A 16451-nucleotide genomic window follows, 5' to 3' on the forward strand; every position below is an offset into this window, starting at 1 on the left:
TTGTCTTGGGTCGGTACATTTGATGTCAATACGTAAGTTCCACGTAAGAACCACTTCGATGGTTCACTTCATATTCCGCGAAAAGAAAGCACCGTGTGTGAGTAGGAACAGAAATTTCAGATGATTTTAGTGCACATTCAGCGATCGGCCAAGGAACGATTTTAGGTCCGATCCTCTTTCTGACATTCTTCGATGACTCTGACGCAATCCACGAAACAGCAAGATCGTATAATTTTGCCGATGACAAGAAAAAAGCAAAAATCGTAAATTGTTTGGCAGATACGAGGAAATTGTAAGAAGAAATGGACGAATTCGGGCAGTGGTGTGAAGGCAATGGGCTGGAAAATGGAAGGTGACTTTCACACGCAAAAGGAATCCCATCGAAGCAAATTACACCATCAAAGGAACAGGGATAGAAAGAGTCAAGCAAATGCTGGACCTGGGCGTCATGATGGATCGAAAAATGACTTTTGCGCTGCACAGAGAGCTGGATAAGAAGAAAGCCGACAACAACCTCGGATTCGTGAAACGGGAGTGCTACAAGGCACTGAACATGGACAATGCCAAACTGTTGTATGGAACGCTGGTGAGGTCACACTTAGAATACGCAAATGCTATTTGGTCGCCGTATACAAAGACTCACAGAGAACAAATAGAGAGTATACAAAAGCAGGCCATCATATTCTTAAACAAAGACAATATCAACAGACAAGAAAATGGATACGTGCAGCACGTACGTATTACGTGCTACGACCATACCAAGAACGATACGAAGAATTAGGACTAGTCTCACTAAACAGAAGGAGGATAATTTCGGCTGCATTGTTGATGCACCAAATTGTATCTGGACGTCTGGACTCTCCATACTTACGTAATCAACTGAACTTAAATACTGGAGATCTCGAACTGTGAAATTCAGGTTTTATTAGACTGGAACATCCGAGAACGGAATATGGGTGGAATTCTCCGCTCAAAAATGCGTGCAAAGCATTCAATTGCGCATCGGCAGTTGTTGATCCGACGTTACCGTTTATCCGCTTTAAACAAGAAGTTTTGAAACTGCCAGCTCGGCATTCGGTAGCCTCATAGAACTGTGATACGAGAGATAGTGATTGTTAGATGGCTGATGGATGATTAAGGGAATAGGTAAATTGAATTTTAAAAGTTGAATTTGAAAGGTTGATTGATTTGAACGTTAATATGAATTTAAATTGGAATTGAAGTAGACTTAGATGTGTCTGAGCGGACTGACTGACTAGGCTAGAAAGCTAGATTGATTTAGTGTTTAATTTTTGATTGTATTGATTGTGATGATGACGATGATTGTAACTATGTCAGCTTACTTAAGTAGACACTAAAACCAAAGAATAAATAAATAAATTTAAGGTATTTTCACCGGTATTTATCAGGAGTTCGTTAGACAAGCGTTCTAATGACAGTTGCACGACAAACCCTTGTGTCATGAGAGAGTTCGTCACACTAGCAGCTGAAACCTAAAAAGTGTGTGCAAGAAGTCAGTTAATCGATTTCGATTCTGTAGAGGTTGTCTTGTGGACTTGCAGCATCAGTGGTCGAAGATGTTCATTTCAATCAAATAAAAAGCAAATTCTTTTTTTTAACAAAAAATTTATCAAAATAAAATTATAAAAATTGAAAACTGTGTGTATGAACAGGACCTGTCTATGGGCTCAACAAGAAAATACAATTTTTAACAGACAAGCTGGGCCAACTCTAAAAATGAAACCATTTCACTTAAAAGCACCACACTACGAATAACTTACATTTTTTTTTAAGAAGAAAAGATCTACAAATTATTAACTAAAAAAGGACGGGAAAGGTTGGTGCTTTTAAGTGAAACAACATTTTTAATTTCACATATTGTTGGTTCTTCCACATTGTAAGATTTAGATCTAATCATCTATGCATTCAAAGGATTTCCTTATCGCTAATGCGGAACCAAGGAAATACATTTTAAATTTCAATATTATTTGATGAAATAAATGAAGAGGACCGTTGACTGAAAGAGTCAGAAAATCGTTTTACACTATGACTCTGTCCTGTGTGGCGATAATAACTAAATTAAGCTTATGTCTATCCAATCATCGAGAAAAACTTTAATTCTACGACGACCGGTAGGTAAAACTCAGAAACCTGCTCAAATATGCAACTTAAAAAAACAGCAACACTGAAGTTGTAAGATTGAGAGCTCACACACGTAATGTGATACATTTTTAGTACCGTTAAAAGCGCCGTTAAAAGAATTTAAAAAAAATGTTTTAGCGGCCGGGAACAGTCCATTGAAGTTTCAGTCTGACTAACAATTAAAGAAATTTTAAATTTTTGATATCGTCAGTCAGATGGAAAACGTTGGATTTTAAAATTCATTTCACTACCATCAACTGCTGACAAATTGGACCCGGGCAGTTGCAAAGACCAATGTCTGAGAAAAGCAACAGTTGTCTAAGGACCATAAAAGTTGCTATTAGTCGCATAGTCAGACTACCGTCACTGCTCAAAAGGTGATGAGCTTTTAGTCTAACAAAAATGTAAATTTTACCGTGTGAATGAAAATAGTACATTGGGCACCGAGTTGCCACCAGTTAAATTTAAAATTTAAAACTCTATCAAACATCAGGATCACTTCAAGTAAGGTCAAAATAGAAGTGCTTAAAGCTCGGAATAGGTCTGCAGCGGTCAGACCAGGCAGTTTTAGATAAAGAACATGTCCATAACCTCGTTTAATTCAACCGTGCCATGTCTGGTTACCTGAAATATTACCAAAATTTTCGGGTAACTTGTTCTGAGCTTTAACACTGAATATTAGGCAAAAGTAGACGAAAATAATCGCATTGCCCTAAGACCGGTCCTGCGGAATGTATATATGTATAGTAAGTTATTGTTACAATAGAAATTACGTTTTTCTTGCCCAAACCGAGAATAATAATTTTTTTTGCTCTTGCATAAAATATACAGCATAATACATTGATATTATATATAATCGTTCTGTCACGAACACATTTGACCTACAAAATAAAAAATAATTTGCGAAAATCGAAATCACTTCTTTCGAATTCCAGTTCGCCCCTTTAGGAATTTTCATATTTTCGTCTTTCACTCTTCTTACATGCTAGTATTGCATCTTACATCTTTGATATTAAATGAATAATTAGAGAATTTCTTTTTTTATATAAATTTACGATACGGTGTCAACGAAAGGATGATGTGTGTTATGATACAACGCGAAACGAACAGAAAAAATTTATTAATTTTTTTCATCTTTTCTTTAACCGACCAAACTAAGTCGACTGTTCGTTTTCCTCAGCTGCGCTCGCCACGGTATTATATTTTCCTGTTCCTGTTCGTCCCGTTTCGTTTCGTATTTGTTGAGGTTTTCCATCGAACAGTTGTTGTTCAATTCGGTTTTGTCCGTGGAATGATTATTGTCTTTAGCCGCAGTCGATGTGGATGGCGCGTTGTCACCGTTATTGGACGAGGAACAAGAAATGAAACTGATGTTGTCGATGGACATGGCACGTTGGGCGTGTCGTAAATGCCATGTGTCTGACAGTCGCTGTTGCGGTTCTTCAATTTTAGGTGTGTAGATGGTCGCTCTAATGACAATGGAATAGTTTTAAATTACATGAACCGATTGAAATGCACATACCAATTTGTGTTTGTTACTTGAGTTTGTTTTCGGCCACCTCACGCCGGGCAAGTAAATCGATCTTCCATTTCGGAATGGACGATAGTCGACGATCTTCAGCCTCTTTGGCCATTCGTTCTTCGAAATCTTTACGTGCACGTTCAGCCGCTTTTTTCGCTAGCATTTGCCGTTTCCAGTCCGGTATAACGTTGCCAGCATTATCCTTTTCCGGTATCTGTGAATCACACTTGATTGTCGTTTGAATATGTCTTAAATGGGTGCGATCAAATGTCTGAACCTGATCAACGAAATGGGTGGCAGTGAATTGGCGAGACATTTCCGAGTATGTGTCCTTGTCCTCCAGTTTGGCCTTTTCGACTTTCATTTTCTTGATGCCATGAATGTCTTTCGACATTTTCAATTCGGCAATCAGATCAATTTTTTGTGATAAAAACGATTCATTTGTGGACGACAAACATTGCATGCTCATGCTACGTGTCGGTGCTGAAAACGTTTTCGACAGCATTTTATCGGTTCGACGCAGCTGAAAGGAAGCAATACAAAATTTTGAGATTATTATCCAGCACAAAAACGAAAGTTCGATAATTTACTTGAACGCTATTTAGATCCTGAATCGAGATCGCTGACAATGGCTGCTGTTGTTTCCGCGTTGCGGTATCTTGTGGTGGTGGAGGCGGCGGAGCTTTGCAGCCAGTTGGCGGTACGATTGGAACTTGTGGTGGAAGAGGTGGTGGCGTTGGTGGCCCAACCGAATTTTGTACCGCTAACGTTATCTGCATATAGTCTTCGGTATCTGTTGATCTGAAACGTTTAATTAAATTTTAATTAAAACGAAAAAATCATTTCAGATCACAAATTAATTTATTTTTTCAAATATATTTAATCCACTTGTTTTGCTCTAGTTGCTTTTTTTCTCTTGCATTTCTGCGTTGATAGTTAATTGTATCGTTACTTTTTCAACGGATAGCAACATAAATTATGAGAAAAAAATGAACAATTTAAATGCATTTAATTTAGAATAACATTAAACGTGCCAGACCTACCTATACGGTAATTAAGTGGCGAAGAAAATGTTTTTTTTTCTTCTTCTCTCTCTTCGTTTTCAAGTGAATTAATGAGTTAAACGAAAGATTAATTTACGGTAATGGTCAGGTCATATACAAACTTTGAACTTGAAAATCGGATACTAGCAAAAGATTTTACGTGATTGAATACCGCTGAGAAGACGTTGTGCTTGGTGGTCATTTATTAATTGATTTTAAGATTGGTGTAACATCATCGGGTGATACACTTCACATGAATTTCCTCCGTTCAACTCAATAATATTGTTCTTCAGGAGTTTAAAGTCCCAAATTATTGTTATATGAGTGTATAGTCATGAACACCTAAAAGTACCGCATTGTCTCTTATTTTTACTAGTATGAAACCAAAGATATGAATGATAATTCCCGAGAAATACGACACAAAAATGCCATTTCATCAACGATTTCTGTTACTGTACAAATGTGTACAGTCGATCAGTAAAAAAATGGAGCCCGATCCACTGGAATCACGGTAGCGTGCAATAACTCAGTTAAAATCTTTGGGTAAGTAGTTGACCATAGGACTGAGAACTGAGACAGTGTCAATGAAAAACTTACTGAAGATATAAAATTTAGTGTCCAATTAAACGACGGGATGACTAATAGGAAAGTAATGGTAGTAAGGAGCTACCAGACAAAATTCTCCCAGACAAACAGAAATCGGCTTCTCTGACACAAAAACCCCTAAGGTAAACCTGTCTGCCCGACTAAAATGTGTGGTCGTCACTGTATACACTTAGTGGAATTACGGGTGACCATGCAACCACTTGAAAAACGATGAGATAAAACTTCGTATCAGTCAACATGTTTTCCAATTGTAACAATCCTAACATGATACATACAAAATGAGCGATACACTGGCTATCCACATTCCGATATTCAAACACTCCCGTTTGAGCCGCGGGTATTGAAAATCTGAACATAAAATCGATATTGTTTCGATCGCTACAAGGTTTGTTTTGTACACTCCAATATGATCTGATCAATTCATCGGCATATTGTCGGTAACAAAATTACTATAAAATTTTACATTTATGGTTCACTTTTTCGACCGTGCACCGTGTTACTTAACGGATTATTATTTTTGATATTCGTTAGATTTCCATAAACCGAAAGCACATATTCGATACACCATTTTTCATATCACCGTGCAGTTTCACTGGTATATAAACAGTCAATAAATGTACGGATAATTTATCGTTTATGATCGTAAAATATTTATTGGTAAAAGAAAATTACTGAGACGAAAGATTTGAAATTTTATTTTATTTTTTTATTCATTGTTTTCAATTTCTTTTTGCACGTCTTTTACTGCCATAAGCACCGTGTGTATACGTACACCGACATTAAAAAAAATGTACCATTAAAAATGATAGAACTATTCAACCTGAACGAAAAATTAATAGAAATCGTCTGTCTGTTCATATTATGCGCGGCCGTATAATTAAATAAAATTTTCTTTATTGCAGCCGATCTTTTTATTGGGAAAAAAACTCGTAGCTGAAAGTAATATCGCGAAAAAAAATCTTTTCGCTTTTTGTCACACACAATAAAACTAAACCAAAATTCTAAACCATCACAATCTGGCACTACCGAAAGATCACTCAATGTTAATCACCCAATCACTCGAACTCACTCTCAAATCAATTTAGAAAATCCAAATCTGAAATTTATTTATTTGTTTTCAACTCACCTTCCCGATGATCCGACCGATCGTTTGTCGCTGATACTTTTTAAATATTCTGACGGTTTGATCAAATGATTGGAACCATCCAATGAATTCCCATTGGGAAAACTGGGCGGCACAAACGGTAGCACAAGTTGCTTGTTCACTAAATTTGGACCGCCAGGTCGTGAATTTGACCGTTCGTATGGTGTATACGTTTGATTATCGTCGACTGTGGATTCACTTCCCTGATGCTCGGCAGACAATGTTCCATTGATAAGTTTAGCTTTCTTGTTCGCTGAAACGAAACATGCGGTTTTGTGTATTACTTGTTGGTGTTGGTCGGTAACTTTGTATTTAATAATAAATATATAAAAAAGAAGTAAAATAAAATCATAATAAAATGTGTACTGGATTCAACATCGTTCAAGAGTGGGAATTTTTCTTTCTTTCTTCTACTTCATACGAAATTTGAATGTACCATGAACAGATGATTGAGATATGCAATTAATGTGAGCAACATAGAAAGCAATATAAATTCGTTGCTAATTCGAATGTCTTCATACTTCTTTTGCTTTTATTGTGTTTGTATGATGATTTTAGGCTTTTACCACTCAACAAAGGCAAAACAAACCCAATACAACAGTACCCATACGAACTACGTCTTTCTGCATGGATCTCAATTCGTTTCACTAGCTTTGCGATGAGCACCCATCGTACCCAAACGCTATTCAAACGCTAGGTTCCGATCATTTACGTGCCCATTTGTTGCTAAACAGTAAATCACCATAAAATTCTGTTCAAAGGCGTTATTCGAGTCATACTTGAGATAATTTTGTCGTTACTTTTTACCATAGACCGTATCGATTCAGAGCAAATTGTACAGATTCACTTTTAATATATTAAATTGTCTTGGTGGGTAAACGGCGAATACCGTAATTAATTGCACTTAACTGGCTGTAAACTGATTAACTGTTTAGCACACATTCTTCGCTATGGACCGTAACTATTAAAACCATTTCATTTTGTACATATCCAATTAGTGAAATGGGGGAAACCTTAATTGAATTGTTGCAACAACCGCTCTCAATGTTCTTTGCAACTGACTTAGAAACATCTTCATTAAGTTTGTGTCAAAATTACTAGTTTGTTTTGTAAGTGTAAATACCTTTCAGAGTCTTTGCATTCTTAATCAATATCCTTTCATTTAGGCAATGATGACCAAAAAAAGTGATCATGTTCCCCTATTAGCCTGGTTAGGGATTTTGCATCAAAAAGCATGAGTGGTACCACAGTCCTGCTTAGCATGAACATAGAAAATATTCGGAGTTTCTGTTGTACATATAGATGACTTGCTTTCGTTGTACGAGTTAAAACATACAATACAAACCACCCTAAGAGGTAGCTCGTATCACTAAAGCCTCAAATTTGACACTTGTCAATTCAATGTTCATGCTAGTAGCAGTGCTGTGGTGGTACTCTAAATGTAGTACTGAAACTGGAGAGTGTATCGAAGAATTTTTTCCACTGTAAAAAATTTGGAACAAATTCCCATACAAAATAGTACTCTATTTGGCAGCTGTTATTAGAAGCATTTTTGCTGGAAGTGCGTTGATCAAACACAAGATCACAATTTGAATAAATGAAATATTTAACGATTGCAGTTTGCGGTTGGAAAAAGGTTACGGTATCACAAATATGTTGATTAAAATGTTCTAGTTTGTGTAAATGTGGAAAAACGGAAAAATATTTCAAATGCAGTTTACCGGAAGCAATGCCGATTTGAAAGGGCTGTTAAACAAAGTCACTCATAAATAAAAATGATTACTTCTCGCATAAGTAAGAAGGAAATAAAATTTGTACTCCAGTAAATTCAGCAGCTGAAGTATAAATGGTAATTCCTCTTCTGCGGTGATAAAAGTCCATAAAAATGTTCCATATCGCGGTAAATATTAAATAAAATTTCAAATTAACTGTATATTCCGGTAATGGTTATATTAAATCGAAATAAAATTGAATTGTAGATTCGTTCACCAATTAAATTTAATGATGCTGACTCGACGTGTTAATAATGTTTTTCTTTGAAATCATTTTTTTATAGTTTTTGTTACGGATAAATCTCTTCTTTTATGCCAAATTCTCCGAACATGCAAAAATTTTTCAAGTTTAAACAATTAACCAAAAATTGAATAGGAACGGAACGGAAGGAAAAGTAAAAGTTTTGTTGTTGTTGTTGTTGTTATTATCATTTTTTGTGTAAATTATTGGTAAAAATAAATAAAAGCAGATCGGAAATATGGCGAATGAAATTTTTATAATGCCATAAGCAAGACATCTGCTGTGACGTTGAAGCGAATAGAAATCCTAATCCACAAAAAAAGGAAGAAAGTTCGAGTTGTGTCTTTAATGCGAACATTCACTACGCGATCGTTTCAATATTGCGTTAGTTTAAGTGCTAACTCAAACTGATTTTACGACAAAAGCTTGCTAAATTATAACATATAAATACGAAAATCTTAAGTTCCAAGTGGGTATTATTAAAAATTATTGTAACCTGCTAAATTCCCAAGATATATCACTTTTATTAAAATCCAATATGGCCACCGGCAGCCATTTTGTTAGGAGACCGGAAATTTTACTGACGCTTTACATTCGTTAATACCTATCAAACAAAAAAAAATCATGAAATTTGGTCAAAATTTACTCGAGATATTGACAAAATACTCCTCCTTCACTGTACGGCCGAGTAGCCGGATGAGAGCTCACTCCAAGAGACGTAGCTCACGCTACGGTGAACCTAATTTCATAAATTTCCCTGATTGGTACAATCAATACCTATCTAATAAAGCGAAAGTAGACGATATATGTTCAAATTTGGGCGCCCTACAAGCAAAAACTTCTTGGCGCCCTGTACCTAGTTCACACCAATGGGTCTAACTCACGAGTCGGTCATCCGATTTCTATAAAGTGTAGTGCTTAAATGTCTGGAGATATCGTCGAAAAACACTTAGGCACTTATTGGGCCCCAGCTCCGGGAGGTCGATCCGAAATCACCTATCTTCGAACTTAGCCTGTCTTTTGACATTACCAAACGGGGATTTTTCTTTTTCAAAATCGGATGCGTTTTACTCAAGTTAGAGAATTCACATCAAAACAATTTTTGGGTGTAAACTCATTTACATGCAGACTAAATCTAACGGCTTTTGCTAATATAGTTCTCTGCTATCAAATTTGTGTGTCGCGTATTTAATTTTTGATATCTTGTCATCAGAATCTTTTTTGAAAAATGTACAATCGCAATAAAGACCACGGATTTGTTAAATTTAAATGAAAATTAATTTTGGTTGTAGTCGTTTGAACAGCTCTAAAAAAATTGATTTGTTGAAACCTAAAGCATTCGTGGTCGTTATTACGGTTCTATATTTTTGAAAAAGGATTCTGATGAAAATATATCATTAAGAGGCACTGGTGCTCTGCTGAAAAGCATACATTTGGACGTTTTTTTAAATACTGGATTTTAGTTTACTTTTGATGATATCTTTCCACCAGAATCCTTTTTCAAAAATGTACGACAGCAGTAATGACCACGAATGTGGTAGCTTTAAATAAAAATTAGTGTTGGTTGCAGCAGTTTGACCAGCCCTGAGAAAACTGAGCAGTTTATGAAAAAATCGTTAAACTTCTCACGTTTTTCAAAGCCGGTCAAACGACTAGAACCAAAGCTAATTTTTATTTAAAGCTACCACATTCGTGGTCGTTATTGCGGTCGTACATTTTTCGAAAAGGATTCTGATGAAAAGATATCATCAAATAATAAAATACGAGGCACACAAATGTAGGCTACAGTAATGTTATTAAAGAAACGCCCAAATTTATGCTTTTCAGCAATGCAAAGCATCGATGATTCTTTCAATATCAATGGGTGTCAGTTCTGTTGACTAGATAAAGCTTAAGACCCAATGTAAGTCTGTTAAAGAGACCGTAAGGTATACTTTTCGGTTGTTGAAAGGTTTTCCATTAGTTAACTACTTAGTTTATTAGTTGACTAAAATCATAACACTCTAGCATGCTACTCAAATGAGAGATTCATTTCCTGTTGAGTCTGTCCTGACTCACGCAAATATATGATTTCATTAGACTCCAAATTTTTTCTAAGTTTCCACAGATTTACGAAACACTCATTCTTTTAACAACAACTACTTTTGTATAAGAATGTTTTTCAACTGATCAATCGAATCATAGCACAACTGCTCCTAGCATTGACATAGAAAATATTTGGAGGCTGATGGTATCAGAACAGGCTTAGCATTTCCTTCGTTAAAACATGAGTTGTGCTTTTTTGGTGTGAGTTAAGAACACACAATACATGCAAGTACACACATGATACATGTATTCAAATTGGAGGTTTTTTTACGTCTAACATACGAGTATTAATACTAATACTTTGATCGAATGCAAATAAGCATCAGTCTCGTAACTAGACAGTGGTACTCTAACCAATTGAGCTACCGTGGACATTTTTATTTCAAATCCAATTTTGAACCGTTGGTACAACACATGATGTGTATGTTCTTTCTTCTATGTGTACAGTACTGTTCGTGCAAAGTAGAAAAGTGGACCTTTTAAGTTCCGGTTTCCATATACACTAAGCTCACGAGGCTAGGTAATATGTAAAAAATCATTTCAAAATTCTATAGTGTTTCTGTAGTTTAAATATTGCATAACCGGCAAAAGTCACGATCAAATCTGCTGCTTTTTTAGTTGAACTGATGTTTGATGAAAAATGTTTTACTTTGTTACTAAACGTCTCTTCAAGCGACCACCAGCCAGAGCTCATATCTAATTTTTGTCACCGTTGTCATCGATCAACTGCCGTTTCCGAAAGGTATTTTTGGATGTGCAATTTTATACAAACTCTAATTTACTAAAATAGTTCAACGAAGAAGGAAAACTGTCTTCCTTCTGCGCATCTCCTAAGATTTGTTATCGTTCCATCAAAGTAAATGGTCAGATGAACACTTCAGAATAACTCGAGGAATAACTCAACTCATTATTTTACATCAAAAATTCAATCTGAATTTAAAATCATATTTTTTTGATAATAACTCACCTGATATGGATGACATTGTCCTATTATGGTTGCCTTTAACCAATTCCGATGGTCGTAGTGTCGGCTCTTCCAGAACTTCGAATCCCGAATCCGAATCTGGAGAATCTACAGCCTGATCTGGTGAATGACGACTTTGTTGACTGATTCTATTGTTCAGTAGTTGATTCGCTTGTTGCTGATTGGGATTAGGTGCTTTGAGTGGTGGTGGTAATGGTGGTGGAGGTGGACCAGCAACTAAAATTCAGACAGTAAATTTAACTAAAAATCTTCAAATGTCCATTGCAACACTCTACCTTTATCACTTGCTGCCGGTGGTGCCGACACGACTCGTTTCAATAGACGGGTATTGTTTAGCGAATTGTTATTCGACTGTATCAATGCATTCCGTTGTGCCAATTGCTTATTCCGTTCAGCAATGTCTTCTGGCGAACATACACTTTCGTAAGTGTCATTTTTGTTGAAACTGTTGTTTAAGTGATTGTTCTTGCTGATGTTGTTCTTTTTGTTGTTAAAAATGTCATTCAACTTCTTTTGATTGTCTTGCTTTTCGTTCAGCTTATTCCGTTTGTGGATGATGTTGTCGTGATTATTTAGTTTCTAAAATTGATAATGAAGAGAGAAAGAGGAGTGGTTAGAATGACCTTCAATGCAACCTTTCCAAATTAGCCGAAAGGACAGCTTTTCATAAGACTCGTTCACACAGAGTGTGACAAAATCAGAAGTCAAGCTTCACTTACATTATTTCTATATTCCAGTATGACATCAGTACTGTGGGTTGAACTAGCACTGGCTGATCTGCTGTGCGACCCACTGTCCCGTGATCTACTGCGGCCATTGTATTTGTTTTTCGTAGCATTACGTGCTTCTTCTCTGACTAAGTAAATGTCTTCATAGTCATGATCGTGTTGATGAAGATTTGTGTTCTTATTTTTGTTGTTCTTCTGATTCCGAATGGATGGAGGTGATCGTTCTGCCGATGTCGATGAAACCGATAGACTCTCTTCAGATCCACTGCCCGCGCCGCTGCTACTTGAGTGTACATCTACTTTAACTTGAAATAAAAGCGGAACAATATTATGCGACCACTCTTCATTAGCCCTACTCACGTTAAAAAAAAATTGGTTCAGATCTCTCGGAGGAATGTCGATTTCGTTTCTTTATTGGATCCTAAACAATTCTCTAGAACATCATAATTGACAAAAAATTGTTTCCGAGTCGCGCAACGCATTTGAAGTTTACATGAAAACGCATAGAAACGCATGGTAACGCATAGAAACGCATAGAATCGCATGCATTTTTGATTGCGTTGCGCGACTCGGAAACAATTTTTTGTCAATTATGATGTTCTAGAGAATTGTTTAGGATCCAATAAAGAATCGAAATCGACATTCCTCCGAAGGATCTGAACCAAATTTGTTTAACGTGAGTAGGGCTACTCTTCATCTTCAGTTTTTTTTAATCAAAGTACGGATTCATACCTGTTAATGCATTCGTGGCCGGTACATCTTTAATGCTGCTACTATCCGAATCGAAGAGATCCTTAACTCGATTGTAAATGACTTCTTGTGGGTCATGTAGATAAAACGATTCACCCGAAACACTACCATTGGGACTAGTCGGCGACGAACTATTGCGCATAGGATTTATGTACAGTCCATCATTCGGCAGAACACTTCCATACATGTGCTCAGAAGACGAACGCGATTTTGTGTACATTCCATCCTTCGATTGTCGCATGCTGGGCGGATGCAAATAAAACGGTTCCGTGTCCGAGCTACCACTCGACGATTTCGATAGAATTGTGTTATGCTGAGAGCTTTGATATTTTTTGTGGAAATTGTTCTTGGATTTTGATTTCTGTTTGACATTTTCTAAATATTCCGCTGAATTGTTACCGTGTTGGACCAGAGCATTTAAACACTAGGAATGAGATGTGATTCGGTTAGCTGTGACCGTGGGAATCCAACGAACTTAATTATATTTTACCTCAACTTGTTGATTTTCAGCTGCATCATTTATCGGACTTTTCCCGTATTTATCCAACGATAACTTAGCGCCATGATTAAGCAACCATCGAACAGCTGTTAAATGACCACGGGATGCTGCGAAATGTAATGGAGTAGCACCATCCCCATCTCGAAGATTGGGGTCCACACTTTGTTCCTCCACCTGTATTTAATCACAAAAAAAAATGCATTGAGTCTCGCGAGGGCGACGTTATTAGAAAACAAAATTATTTTTGATGATATCCAAGCCTTCCGACTACCTCCTTCGGTTGAATGTCGTGATTTAAGCCTACAACGAAAACAGGAGTCGATTGCAGACATTCACTTTCAGAGACAGACGCAGTTACAACCGAATCCATCAAAATCACTTACAAATTGCGCACATTTTTTCTTTAAAAAAAACCTCTGTTAGGATTCAGGTTAATTAAGCTCTCAATTTGAAAGATTAAACATTACTAAAACACTCAATAATATTCGGAAAAACACAAAAGTGTAAGCAATTACTTTGAAAATAGCCTAATGAATGCATAATCAGGTGAATGTAATTGGAATGGTGAAGTATGGTATATGGTAATGGTAAACACCAAATAGTGAAATATTTTGCAGTTGCCTAATACTGTAACATTTGAAAACTAGGTCCCACCTTTTGGGCGGGTCAGGTCCCTTGACTGACAATTTTTTCAATATATTTTTGACCAATTTCATTGTTGAACTTCCGAAGCATCACTGATAAAAATGCCTACATTTAATATATCGATTACTCTAAACATGACAACGAAATTTGACAGAAAAAGTTCTTCAAATAAACCTTCGAAGACCGAATGATCTTTGAGTTCTCATTTTTCTTATAAATTTGCAGAAAGATTTTCAATCAACCACACAAATCGTAAATAAAATGCGACTCGTGTGATTTACGGCCCTCGCTTCGCTCTGGCCGCAAACTTCCCACTCGTATGAGCTATCTATTATTCTGTTTGATTGCCATTTTGTCGAATTTAATCAGAGTAGATGCGAAGTTTTACAAATGTGGAACGATGAGACAACTCTTTCACTTTGGTAAAAATTTAAAAAAAAAAACGATAGATGTTCTTCTCTTACAGTTTTGTACAAAAAGGAAGTCCCCCGATATTTTACAAAACCGTCACTCGTGAATAAAATGTGGATGGTAATAAACGACCGATAAATTAATTTTTTTTTTCGTTTCTTCACTTTTGTCGATTCAGAAAACGACAAAAGTGAGGGATTGACAAAACGTCTTTAAGTTACATTTCGTAGAAGGATGAATTTCCCTAGGAACGAACAAAACGTCTTTAAGTTACATTTTGTAAAAGGATGAATTCCCTTGGAACGAACAAAACGCCTTCTCGTTACATTTTGTAAAAGGATGAATTCGCTAGGAAATCGACAAAGAGTGAAGCAAAGACAATTTTTTTTTTACTTTTTACTGATTTCTTGAAGAGGTGCCAGCGACATGTACCACATTTCTATCGGTATTTTATTATTTTTTATCGGTAAAATTGAATTTTTCTGTTGGTCGAATATAATATCCCATAAAATTATTACGACTCGTGAAACTTTCCACTCGTATGGGAGTTGTAACATATTTTGTTTGATTGTTGGAATAATGAATTTAAAAAAAATATTCAGAAATTTGTTGAGAATGACTTATATCTTATATTGCCTACAAAGAATGATGGTTACATTTAACGTTTTTCATAAAATTTCCTACACTTTTCAATCATAGTATAGTGTGCTCATGAAATTTTTGCCGTAAGACCTTGAGTAAAAAAACATCTTTCTTTGGTAGTAGACGCATTAAATTTGTTAGTCAACTATCAAGTTGTTAATCAACTATCAAATTTGATAGTCAACTATCAAGTTGTTAGTCAACTATCAAGTTGTTAGTCAACTATCAAATTTGATAGTCAACTATCAAATCTGATAGTCAACTATCAAATTTGATAGTCAACTATCAAGTTGTTAGTCAACTATCAAATTTGATAGTCAATTTTCAAGTCGTTAGTCAACTATCAAGTTGATAGTCAACTATCAAGTTGATAGTCAACTATCAAATTTGATAGTCAACTATCAAGTTGATAGTCAACTATCAAATTTGATAGTCAACTATCAAGTTGATAGTCAACTATCAAGTTGATAGTCAACTATCAAGTTGATAGTCAACTATCAAGTTGATAGTCAACTATCAAGTTGATAGTCAACTATCAAGTTGATAGTCAACTATCAAGTTGATAGTCAACTATCAAGTTGATAGTCAACTATCAAATTTGATAGTCAACTATCAAGTTGATAGTCAACTATCAAGTTGATAGTCAACTATCAAATTTGATAGTTGACTATCAACTTGATAGTTGACTATCAACTTGATAGTTGACTATCAACTTGATAGTTGACTATCAACTTGATAGTTGACTATCAACTTGATAGTTGACTATCAACTTGATAGTTGACTATCAACTTGATAGTTGACTATCAACTTGATAGTTGACTATCAACTTGATAGTTGACTATCAACTTGATAGTTGACTATCAACTTGATAGTTGACTATCAACTTGATAGTTGACTATCAACTTGATAGTTGACTATCAACTTGATAGTTGACTATCAACTTGATAGTTGACTATCAACTTGATAGTTGACTATCAACTTGATAGTTGACTATCAACTTGATAGTTAAACAAACAACTTGATAGTTGACTATCAACTTGATAGTTGACTATCAACTTGATAGTTGACTATCAAATTTGACATTGACTATCAAATTTGATATTGACTATCAAATTTGATAATTGGCTAGCAGGAGATGTTTACCGGTTCAAAGCTGGATATCGACTGATGGAATTGTTCTTTCCACTTATTAAATAAACTCTATCGAGAACATACTTATACGATTTACACACACTA

The 16451-nt window shown here is 35.7% G+C and overlaps 1 protein-coding gene across 7 annotated transcripts in view; it reads right to left on the minus strand.

Moving 5' to 3' along the window:
* Positions 1 to 1797: 1797 nt before the first annotated feature.
* LOC119070077 (espin) overlaps positions 1798 to 16451 on the minus strand; it is a 67872-nt gene continuing 53218 nt past the window's right edge. For 3 of the 7 annotated variants that reach the window (XM_037174381.1, XM_037174385.1, XM_037174378.1), the window contains 9 exons: positions 13509 to 13691; positions 13001 to 13442; positions 12260 to 12573; positions 11816 to 12119; positions 11523 to 11756; positions 6440 to 6710; positions 4255 to 4465; positions 3682 to 4187; positions 1798 to 3611 (listed from right to left, as the gene is read on the minus strand). In XM_037174381.1, the coding sequence (XP_037030276.1) occupies positions 3284 to 3611; positions 3682 to 4187; positions 4255 to 4465; positions 6440 to 6710; positions 11523 to 11756; positions 11816 to 12119; positions 12260 to 12573; positions 13001 to 13442; positions 13509 to 13691 (2793 nt within the window). In that variant the 3' untranslated portion in view covers positions 1798 to 3283. Of the gene's footprint in view, positions 3612 to 3664; positions 4188 to 4254; positions 4466 to 6439; positions 6711 to 11522; positions 11757 to 11815; positions 12120 to 12259; positions 12574 to 13000; positions 13443 to 13508; positions 13692 to 16451 lie in introns of all 7 variants that reach the window. The other 4 variants (XM_037174382.1, XM_037174379.1, XM_037174380.1 and 1 more) reach the window with 3 other exon arrangements.

The sequence above is a fragment of the Bradysia coprophila genome (genome assembly GCF_014529535.1).
Source record: "Bradysia coprophila strain Holo2 chromosome X unlocalized genomic scaffold, BU_Bcop_v1 contig_45, whole genome shotgun sequence".
In the NCBI taxonomy this organism is placed as follows: Eukaryota; Metazoa; Arthropoda; class Insecta; order Diptera; family Sciaridae; genus Bradysia; species Bradysia coprophila.